At 42.8% G+C, this 12,054-nt stretch overlaps 1 protein-coding gene across 2 annotated transcripts in view; it reads right to left on the bottom strand.

Annotated features, from left to right (window-relative positions):
* Nucleotides 1-3,279: 3,279 nt before the first annotated feature.
* The window catches only part of EXOC1 (exocyst complex component 1), a 163,332-nt gene continuing 154,557 nt past the window's right edge, over nucleotides 3,280-12,054 (bottom strand). For both annotated transcript variants that reach the window (XM_030191403.1, XM_030191404.1), the window contains one exon: nucleotides 3,280-4,188. In XM_030191403.1, coding sequence (XP_030047263.1) covers nucleotides 4,036-4,188 — 153 coding nt within the window. In that variant the 3' untranslated portion in view covers nucleotides 3,280-4,035. The remainder of the gene's footprint in view (nucleotides 4,189-12,054) is intronic.

Genomic DNA, 12,054 nt, shown 5'->3' with positions numbered 1-12,054 from the left:
AACACTATTGCAATAAATTGACGAATAATGCAAAAAATCAACTTAACTTGATAGCTCTGAACGATGTAAGCCATCTTCTTGGGCTGGAGCTTATCATGTTTCAAAGGTTCAATATATCAATGTACTGACAGCTCCGGTATCGCTGTATAAAAAATACACAGCAGAAAAAAAGTGGCTTTCTATAATCATCTTAAAAAATATGGAAGCCCCTATCAGTTTCCTAGTATACCCTCCTTACATTGTTTTTCTATCTTTGACTGTCATATTACCTAAAATTTGTTTTATACACTACTTAATCAATAATGGTTGTTTATCACAGCTCATGCCGTAATCCATGTTTCTAGGGAACTAAAACATCCATGTTTTATTTTGTCCCTTTTTTAATTATTAATAACTATATGGTATAACTGTTTTTGTACCATGTAGAATGACATTGTTTTTTTACTGCTTTATTTTATGGAAACTTACTTTGGAATTAACAATAAAAAAAAACTATCAAAGTCCTGAACTAATGTAGTGTAAAAATTCTACTGCATCTCACCTTTTGATCGTCCATCAAACTTTTCCCTTTCATCACTGGAATTTATTTTTCCCCCAATGATTCATTTATACTTTCTGGTAATTGGTTTTGTTCATTATGTTCAGACTTGAGGAAGGGGATGTTTACTCCTGAAAGCTAGCCATGAAATATATTAAATTAGAAGGTGATGCCTTTCAATTGGGCTATCTTTGTGTTTTTAATTTTAGTCCACTTGAAGGCTCAGAAATAAAGGTTAACAAAGCAACCACTACCCATTACTACAGCTAATAAGTTTAAGCAACACTCATCAGCAGGAGCCCCTTTTCACCTGTGTTTTATTGGAATCCACTTGGATATAAAACATTTTTTTAGCCAGGTGGTACTTTTACTGGCTGCATAATACACTCCTTGGATTCAGACTTTAAGATTTTCCTTTCAATGTATTCAAAACCACAAGTGTGTGTCCCTTTCATTCCCTTTCTCTACTTCCTCTTTCCTATTTTATGATTATGTTCTTTTCTGTTTCCTTTTTGTGTAACTGCCTTGTTAAACCAATAAGACACAACCTCGGCGCTAAATAAAACTCTTCATCATCAGCATAAAAACCTCTCCACCTCTTCTGTAAAATGTTCTTTAAATCTTGTAAATTAGTTTAGTTCAGGTTGCGATGTGGATGGCAAAACACAGCAAAAGACGTTCTCATACTCATCTAATTGCCCTAACTGAAACTTGGCTTTACTCTGAAGACTCAGTCACGGCCCTATGCCGTGGAGGTTATCTTTTCTCCCATACGCCTCACCCGGTTGGCTGCGGAGGTGGTGTCGGGCTACTACTTTCACCCTCTTGTAGATTTCAACCTCTTCTTCCACCTCAGTCTGTTTTTCTTCCTTCAAAGTCCACTCCATCCGTCAATTTGCCCCTCTGCCTCTCCGAGTAGCAGTCATTTATCGACCCCCTGATAAGTCCCTTTCTCACTGACTTTGATGCCTGGCTTTCCTTCTTTATTGAACCTTCATCTCCTTCCCTCATTCTTGGGGATTTTAACATGCATGCTAATGATCCCTCTCTTATGCTTCTCAGTTTCTTACTTTAACATCCTCTTTCAATCTTCAACTGTGCTCCACTGCCCCCACTCACCAGAATGGCCACTGTCTTGATCTTATCCTCTTCTCAAACTGCTCACTCTCCAGTTTCTGTGCCTCAACTCTTCCCCTCTGACCATCATCTGATAACTTTCACACTTAAACACCTTCCTCCCCAGTCCTGTCCAATCTTAACCAATACATTTAGGAATCTTCAGGCTATTGACCCTTCTACTCTGTCCTCCAGTGTTTCAAATCTCTTCTCTACCACTATCCAGCTTATTTTAGAAAGAGGAAGACGTCCATATTTCGACCCAAATCGGGAGATGGGCGCCTTTCTCTCATGGGCGCTCAAATCGGTATAATCGAAAGCTGATTTTGGGCACCTCCAACTGCACTCTGTCGCGGGAACGAACAAAGTTGACGGGGGCATGTCAGAGGCGGGACTGGGGTGTGTTTATCGGCTGAGGAGAGATGGGTGCGCTCGGCCGATAATGGAAAAAAAGGGCGCCAGAAGCGAGAATTTGGGTCACTTTTTTTTTAGACCCTTGTCATGAACAAGTCCCCAAAAAGTGCCCCAACTGCCCAGATGACCACCGGAGGGAATCGGGGATGACCTCCCCAGACTCCCCAAGTGGTCACTAACCCCCTCCCACCAAAAAAAAAAAGAACTTTAAAAACTTTTTTTCCCAGCCTGTATGCCAGCATCAAATGTCATACCCAGCTCCATCAAAGCAGTATGCAGGTCCCTGGAGCAGTTGTTAGTGGGTGCAGTGGACTTCAGGCAGGTGGACCCAGGCCCATCCTCCCCTACCTGTTACACTTGTGCTGCTAAATGGGAGCGCTCCAAACCGCCCCCAAAACCCACTGTACCCACATCTAGGTGCCCCCCTTCAGCCATAAGTGCTATGGTAATGGTGTAGAGTTCACAAGATTAAACTTGAATTCTCAACCAGGTCACCTCCACCTCTCCTTCCCTTAGTCCATTCTCTCAACCCTCCAACCCCTGCCTCCTTTTCTTCCTTTTCTGAATTCACTGAAGAGGAAACTACAAATCTTATTTCCTCCTTGAAACTAACTGTTCCTCTGATCCTCAAATCTAAGCTAGAAGCCCACCTTTTTGATGCTGCTTTTAACTCCCAACCCTTATTTTATCATCCTCACTTTAATATTCCCTTATCTCTTGTTTGTCCTGTTTATCTGTCCTAATTAAAATTGTAAGCTCTGTCGAGCAGGGACTGTCTCTTCATGTTCAAGTGTACAGTGCTGCGTACGTCCAGTTGTGCTTTAGAAATAAGTAGTAGTAGATAAGTATTATTTACTTACCTAATAGTGGAAGAAGTGGCTGAAATTCAAGTTCAGTGATGAACACAGTAGTGTTTTGAGAAGAAATTTTATTAGACATAGCTGCTTGAAAAAATTAAACAAATTTAAGATTTAAAGAACATTTTACAGAAGAGGTGGAGATGTTTTTATGCTGATGGATTTGTCTTCCCCATTCCCATTTTTTTTATATAGTTAAACTAATTAAGACAGACAGTACAGTATATAAGCCATAAACAGAAGCAAAATTATCTTTTCAATGACAAGAAACACTAGAGGTGCTATTTCATAGAAAGATCGCAAAGTAAATTCAGAATACAGTAATGAAAGAGAAACCAAAATCTGTACAAAATTCTTTTATTTGAATCTCAGGAATACATTTTAAATTGTGTTAGTACAAAAAGGAGGTGCTTAGTTTTGTAGGTCATGATTTGGCTATCTCTTGAGAATATCTGCTGCTACTGCAGTAAGTGTCTAACTTTTGATATAAAGTACAGGAAAAAGCTAGAAGAATGGCACTGTCTTTCTGATGCTGTGATAGTCTGCTGTTTGTAGGCATTACAGTATTGAAGCAGCAGCAAAAGGTACAAACCATGTGCCATCCAAAACCTGTGAGAATCACTGAAATAAGCTTCCCCTTCAAGCACATTTTAAAATACACAGTCATATTTATAATTTTCAGTTTATTTACAACTGGTAAGTCCACATCTGTACATATACCACAGTACAATACAGAAACAGAACACAAGAATGTACACATTTTCAAACAAAAAAATGAAGTAAACACACAAGATGACTTGTAAGCTATACTTTTCAAAAATATAGCACTGATTAGTGTAGCATAATTATGACATTAATGCTTAAAATAATACACAGGAATAATGCACCTCTGCTGAATAGATCACTATCTTTGTAGTGCAATAACTATTAGTAAATATTACAGGTGATGGTTGCTACTGGACAAATCATTAAATGCAAATATATGCATTCCCTTTGTGCATGATTGCCTCCATAATCATTGAAAAAAAAAAAAAGTGTTAGTATTTAGAGTGCTTAATTTGGCGAGTACTGGCTGCTTTTATTAGCTTCTATTTATTGCTTTTGTAGACATTAGTGAGACTGTGCAATACTAGAGAAATATTCCAAAATATCCTGAATAGTGAATTCCATTGTGACCCCAGATCCCGGATAGCAGCGGGCAATCAACCCTTCAAAGTGCTTGTACTGCCGAATAAACTCATCTTGCATGGAATGCCACACCACCTGCAATGAAAGGACAGCAAAACAGCATGTGAACTATGAGTGTTGTTCACCAAGCAAAGTCAAAACCGAGATTCGCCTAGAGCTAATCCTAAATCAAATTTTCATTATAACTTCAAGTAGGGCACTACTCCTACATACCTACTTAAGGGGATACAAACCATATGTTAAAATCAGACAGATGAATGGTTAAGAAGAGGTGGACTAAAAGCTATGGATGAGAGACTGATAGTTACAGCCCAGGACACTTGATTACATATGAGATAGTTTACAGCAAGCACAGGAAAAAAAAAACCCTGCCAAAACAGGTATATGTAGATTCTGTAAGGAAGTTACTCATCTCACAGCTGGTTGCAAATTTTTGATGGGGGAAAATTTCTGTACGGAAAAGGCAAAATAAACTAGCCCGTATCATTCCACTGCCATCTTTGTGAACACTACAATACTGCTGTGTCAGAAAAGCACTGGTATGAAAATCTTAAAAGAATTATGGAGAATGAGGTTATGATCAACTGATTTCCATTCCAACCAAGAAGCAGCTTGACTGAAGAAAACTGAACACCGTGATGAAGAAGAAAAACACAAGAATGGCATTGATAAACAGAAGTGTCTCATGTGGAGAGGGAGAAGATCTTCAAGTACGAACCAATGCAGCCAGCGATCAAGAAAATGTGGCAGAAAGATACAGAAATATTTCCTTTCATGCCAACTGCTACAGATGTGGTTAAAGGGAATTTCTAGCGCACCTTGACAGACTGGTGGTTAAAGGGAATTTCTAGCGCACCTTGACAGACTGCCTATACATCTTTGCATTTGGCCTGATGCAAGTACTACAGCGAGCATTAGCAAGAAGTCTGAGAGAGTGGGATCATTCTTCACATACTAACTTAGGGGTAAACAATCATTACTGTCATGATATGCACAAACTAAACCATTTGAAGACATTGTCCTCGAGACATGAATAACACTAGGTTTATTCTAAATGTCACAAAACAAAAAACAAGAGACTTAGAACAAAATAATCTTATAATAAAGTCATCATAAAACTAAACCCTAAAACGACATTTTAATCTGAATGCATAACATTTTTGAGCAAGGGTCTAAATCTGAATGTTGCAAAATATGTTACATATATACATTAGATTTATGCCATATAAAGGCCAATCTACAAAATTTTCACAGTTGGGGTCCAACAGCCTGAAATGTGCACGAACTTCAGATTTCAATAGTCTCTTGTGCTTAGGTCTTGTTTGCAAAGTAATTTGCAAAATGACCTATTCATAAGTAGCAAACTTTTGGACGTGCGTCACTGTACAGGAGACTTTACTAACATTCTGCGCTAATAAGCTGCGTCAATGTGATAATGCTAAGCAATTCATCAACTCAATTCAGTGGAAACTGGTGCAGAGAGATATCTTCATGGATCTGTTGCTGCATAAAAGAGATAATTACACTTCCAGAGGTCCACCCAGGAAATCAAGTACAGGTGCCAGTTTTCTTCCATCTCATTTCTAGGAGTAGCAAACTTGTGCATGAAAGAGGCTACTAATCGATGGGAAATTCTGTGGATTACTACTAAGTGTGATCTTAAGATTGTGATTTACAGGGAGGAGGAAGGGACGTCAGCTGCCCGAATGAGTGCCCGATTCCTCTCCCCATTAAAAGCTTATATCACAGGACTCCGACGCTTGAATTTTTGGTATCCTGAGCAATAAATTTCCCTTGATGGCCCATAAAGCTAAAGTGGCAGACATTAGAAAGGCTTTGAGACAGTTTCGACAGACTGGGTCGGAGGATGCCATATGGCAGGCATTGCGACCTGTACCTTCATTGCAGACCTTGAATGTGGAGGCTAGTAGTGGCTCCGAGGAAGTTGGAGAACTAGAACTGGTAAACCTTGGTCGCAAGGTGCAGCACGGCTTTCAAGCTTTGTGCACTGAATTGAAAGATCTGAGGGCGGAACTTGTGACCTGCATTGATACTATACATAGGGATCTGAGAGCTCTTGGATCCTATTTTGAAGATATGGAAGTGCAGTTCGAGGAACAAGGGGAAATGGTCTTGGACTTGCAAACTAAATATACCAACCTAGAAACCCAATTTGAGGTGCTGCAATATAAACTGGATGATATCAAGAATACAGTGCACGGGAATAACCTCCACTTCTGAGGAATACCTGAACATAATCAGGAGAATGTGTGGGAAATGATTAAAGCTTTATGCCACCAGTTGTTGGATCTTAAGGAGACAGACCTGGTATTGGACTGGAGAGAGCACACTAGGCCATCCGGGCCATTTCTGACACCTGCCCTAGACATATTGTTTGCTTTTCTTATTTTGCAAGCAAGGAGCTGATATTGCAGAAGGTGTGCTTGGTTTCATCAATCCAGTTCTACGATGTGCTGGTTTCTGTGTTTAAGGACTTGCTGGCCTTCACTCTTGCAAAGAGGCGGGAATTCAAACCTGTACTAGAAGTACTGCACAAGGAACAGGTCTAATATTGTTGGTCTTTCCCACTGGTGATAAATTTCCCTTTGCAAGGCTCTCTCAGTAGGGCCAAAAAAAACTGACAATGCCTGGAAAGTGCTACAAAGAAACTGGTTTGGTTACTGATCCAGAACCTGGAAGCAAAGCTCATTCATCCACCTTGGGGAGCAGAGCCATGCCATGGGCCCGTACCTCCAGCAAGAGGAAGAGACTGCAGCATCACTCAGATAAAGCTCCAACCTGAGCATTCCTTTTGTGACTCTTCTTTTTGACCATGCTTTTCTGGTAGCCTATCCCTTGTTCTGTTGTAGAGTATGCTAAAGAGATACCGGGAGAGTTGTCTCTACTTGATGTTGGAGGTCTGAACATTGTTTTTATTACTGAATGTTTCTTACTGAGCTCTATGGTATATAGCAATTACTTGTTTTGGGGGAAGAGATTCTTATCCTTCCTTTTGAAGGATTTGGGAGCTGTATTGAGGAGTTAGAAGAGGTTTAGAATGGTTTTCACTGGGATAGTGGTTTGCTGTCTTTTTTTCTTTGAAGGGAAGAGGGGGAGAGAGTTTTTCTTTTGGGTGTGATTTGTGGAGCTGGCTGATGGGATGTCTGTGTGTGCTTGTGTTTTTCTGGGTATTTCATGACATCTGATGTTCATATTTTGACTATCAATGCCAATGGCCTTAATTCGCCTAGGAAGTGCCATTTACTATTTCAGGAGGTGCTTTGACAGGGGGCACATATAGTTTTTCTGCAGGAAACCCGTCTTCTTAAGAACCATGGATATCTAGCAGAAGAAAGGAGGTGATGATTCCTCTCTACAAGTCATTAGTGATGTCCCACTTGGAGTACCATGTTCAGTTTTGGAGACCGTATCTTGCTAAGGATGTAAAAAAGCTTGAAGCGGTATAAAGAAAAACTACAAAACTGGTTTGGGATTTGTGTTACAAGACGTATGAGGAGAGACTTGCTGACCTGAACATGTATACCCTGGAAGAAAGGAGAAACGGGTGATATGATACAGATGTTCAAATGTTTGAAAGGTATTATCTGCAAATAACCTTTTTCCAGAGATGGGAAGGCGGTAGAACTAGAGGACATGAATTGAGGTGGAAGTGGGGCAGACTCAGGAATAACATCTGGAAATATTTTTTCACAGAGAGGATGGTAGATACCCGGAATGCCCTCCCGCAGGAGGTGGTGGAAATGAAAATGGTATTGGAATTCAAAAATGCATGGGATAAACACAAAGGAATCCTGTTTAGAAAGAATAGATCCACAGAAGCTTAGTGGAGATTGGGCAACGCTGGTAATTGGGAAGCAAAGCCAGTGCTGGGCAAACCTCTACAGTCTGTGCTCTGAAAATGGTAAGGACAAATCAAGGTCAGGTATACATATGAAGTATCACATATCATATGTAATGAGTTTATCTTGTTGGGCAGACTGGATGGACCATACAGGTCTTTATTTGCTGTCATCTACTATGTTACTATGTATGTAGTATACCACAGAGCGTACCCATATATTTTATTTCCTTTTGATTCTTCTGGGGGAGGGGTGTTGCTTTGTTTTCCCATAAGGATTTAAGGGTACAGATACAGAGTGTTAAAATGGAACCTGAAGGGAGATATATATTTGCACAGGCTCAAATAGAGAAGGTTGAATTGGTCTTGTCCAGTATATATGCTCCCAATATGGGTCAGGTGGACTTTTTTGCAGCAGTTAAGCTTCAGTTGGGAGTATTTATAAAAGGCCCGGTGCTTTGTGCAGGAGATCTGAACGCTTGCCTAAATTTAAACTTTGGATACTACTGTCACTTGAGCTGCGGGGGACAAACTTATCTCTCATGCTTTTAAAACATTTGTTCATAATTTGGGTTTATATGATGTGTGAAAAGAGCACAGTGGTACCCAGAGAGATTATACGTATTATTCCTCTCCTCATACTCAATATTCAAGTATTAATTACATTCAGGCTTATTTTCAAAAGACGACGCCCATCTTTCGACACAAATCGCAAGATGGGCATCCTTCTCACAGGGTCGCCCAAATCGGCATAATTGAAAGCCGATTTTGGGCATCCTCAACTGCTTTCCATCGCAGGGATGACTAAAGTTCACAGGGGCGTGTCGGAGGCATAGAGAAGGCGGGACTGGGGTGTGCCTAACACATGGGCGTCCTCGACCGACAATGGAAAAAAAGAAGGGTGTCCCTGACGAACACTTGGACAACTTTACCTGGTCCTCTTTTTCTTACGACCAAGCCACAAAAATGTGCCCTAAATGACCAGATGACCACCGGAGGGAAATTGGGGATGACCTCCCCTTACTCCCCCAGTGGTCACTAATCCCCTCCCACTCTGAAAAAATTTTTTTTTTTTTAATTTTTCCAGCCTCTATGCCAGCCTCAAATATCATACCCAGCTCCATGACAGCAGTATGCAGGTCCCTGGAGCAGTTTTAGTGGGTGCAGTGCACTTCAGGCAGGTGGACCCAGGCCCATCCCCCCCTACCTGTAATACTTGTGGTGGTAAATGTGAGCCCTTCAAAACCCACCAGAAACCCACTGTACCCCTAAGGGCTATGGAAGTGGTGTACACTTGTGGGGGGGGGGGGGTTTGGGGAGCTATACATCTGGGAGCAATTTCTGAAGTCCACGGCAGTGCCCTAGGGTGCCCGGTTGGTGTCATGGCATGTCAGGGGGACCAGTGCACTACGAATGCTGGCTCCTCCAATGACCAAATGGCTTGGATGTGGCCGTTTCTGAGATGGGTGTCCTCGGTTTCCATTATCGCTGAAAATCGGGGACGACCATCTTCCATTATCGCTGAAAATCTGGGATGACCATCTCTAAGGTCGACCTAAATTTCGCGATTTGGGCGTCCCCGACCGTATTATCGAAACGAAAGATGGACGCCCATCTTTCGTTTCGATAATATGGGTTTCCACGCCCCTTCGGCGGGACATCCTGCGAGCACGTCCTCAGGAAAACCTGAGCGCCCCTTTCGATTATGCCCCTCATTCTGTTAGATACATCTTTTAAGGGCCAAGTGGGGTCTACAACTATTGGTAATATCACCTTTTCTGATCATGCCACTTGTAGGGTTGATCTCTTAGCACCGAGATTGGATCCACTGGACAGATTTTGGATGCTTAACTCTGTTGAAAGACTACTTAGCTCTGAATTTGTCATCTGGTCTCTTTCAATTGTCTGGGATGCTTAAAAGGCCGTTACTCAGGTTTCTTTTTAAAGCATGCCTCTAAGAAGAAGAAACAGAAGGAAACCCTCATACTTTTTGACAGATATCCTAATTTGAAACACAGCTTAAGAGGACTGGCTCGCTAAGACATTGAAAAAGCTTCATGAGGTTCAACTCTCGAGAGTCTGCATCTGGAAGACATTCAGTTTGCAATCGACAAGGTGAGACAGACATTTTGAATACTCTGGTAATCAACAGAAATCAAACAAAATTTACTACATTGTAGCTTCATCGCATTCCCCCTAGTCCTAGTATTTTTGGAAAGTGTAAACAGATGCTTCACATCTACCCATTCAACTCCACTTATTATTTTACTAGCCGCTGAGCCCGTTAAAACGGGCTATTGGGTCGCTGTTGCCCCTCCCCCTGAGGTCGCCGCTGGCCCCTCCTCCCCCCCCCCCGAGTTGCTGCCGCCGCCCCTTCTCTTTGCTATTCAACTTACATCTCCGGAGCAGGCAGATCAGCTGAGCTCCCGTCGGCCTTCCTTCTCTGCCTGTGTTCCGCCCTCGTGTGACGTAACGTCGGCGAGGGCGGGACACAGGCAGGGAAGGCCAGCTGCAGCTCAGCTGCTCTGCCTGCTCCGGAGATGAAAGTTGAATAGCGAAGAGACCGGCTGGGTGGAGGGGTGGCGGCAGCGGGGACTCCGGGGGGGGGGGGGTACCAGTGGCGGCGACCTTGGGGGGGAACGGTGGCGACCTCGACGGTTCCCTCCCCTTTGCGGTTTCCCTCTCTGTCCCGCCCCTTCGTCATCACGTATTGACGCGGGGGCGGGACAGAGAGGGAAGTCTACTGCGCATTTGCGAGTGAGTACGGTCACTCGCCATTTATATTTTTGATAAACCTCTATCATATCTCCCCTCAGCCGCCTTTTCTCCAAGCTGAACAGCCCTAGCCGTTTTAGCCTTTCCTCATAGGGAAGTCGTCCCATCCCCTATATCATTTTCATTGCCCTTCTCTGCGCCTTTTCTAATTCCACTATATCTTTTTTGAGATGCAGCGACCAGAATTGAACACAATGTTCGAGGTGCGGTCACACCATGGAGCGATACAAAGGCATTATAACATCCTCATTTTTGTTTTCCATTCCTTTCCTAATAATACATATTATCAACGACGACACCTAGATCCCTTTCTTGGTCCGTGACTCTTTTAACGTGGAACCTTGCATGACGTAGCTATAATTCAGGTTCCTCTTTCCCACATCCATCACTTTGCACTTGCTCACATTAAATGTCATCTGCCATTTAAACACCCAGTCTCCCAGTCTCATAAGATCCTCTTGTAATTTTTCACAATCCTCCCGCGATTTAACTACTTTGAATAACTGTGTCATCAGCAAATTTAATTACCTCACTAGTTACTCCCATCTCTAGGTCATTTATAAATATGTTAAAAAGCAGCGGTCCCAGCACAGACCCCTGGGGAACCCCACTAACTACCCTTCTCCATTCTTCACGGAGAGAGTGATGGATGCTTGGAATGCCCACCCGCGGGAGGTGGTGGAGAGGAAAATGGTAACGGAATTCAAACATGCGTGGGATAAACATAAAGGAATCCTGTTCAGAAGGAAAAGATCCTCAGGAGCTTAACCGAGATTGGATAGCAGAGCCGGTAGTGGGAGGCGGGGCTGGAGGTTGGGAGGCGTGGATAGTGCGGGGCAGACTTATACGGTCTGTGCCAGAGCCAGTGGTGGGAGGCGGGACTGGAGGTTGGGAGGCAGGGATAGCGCTGGGCAGACTTATACGGTCTGTGCCAGAGCCGGTGGTGGGAGGCGGGGATAGTGCTGGGCAGACTTATACGGTCTGAGCCAGAGCCGGGGGTTGGGAGGCGGGGCTAGTGCTGGGCAGACTTCTACGGTCTGTGCCCTGAAGAGCACAGGTACAAATCAAAGTAGGATATACACAAAAGTAGCACACGAGTTGTCTTGTTGGGCAGACTGGATGGACCGTGCAGGTCTTTTTCTGCCGTCATCTACTATGTTACTATGAGAAACCTGACCATTTAGCCCTACTCTCTGTTTTAACCAGTTTTTAATCCACAATACAACACTACCTCCTATCCCATGACTCTCCAATTTCCTCTGTAGTCTTTCATGAGGTACTCTATCAAATGCCTTCTGAAAATCCAG

Source organism: Microcaecilia unicolor, chromosome 2 (assembly GCF_901765095.1).
Source record: "Microcaecilia unicolor chromosome 2, aMicUni1.1, whole genome shotgun sequence".
NCBI classification, from domain to species: Eukaryota; Metazoa; Chordata; class Amphibia; order Gymnophiona; family Siphonopidae; genus Microcaecilia; species Microcaecilia unicolor.
Note: the sequence above shows the minus strand (reverse complement) of the source record. Positions and strands in the feature narration are given on the sequence as shown.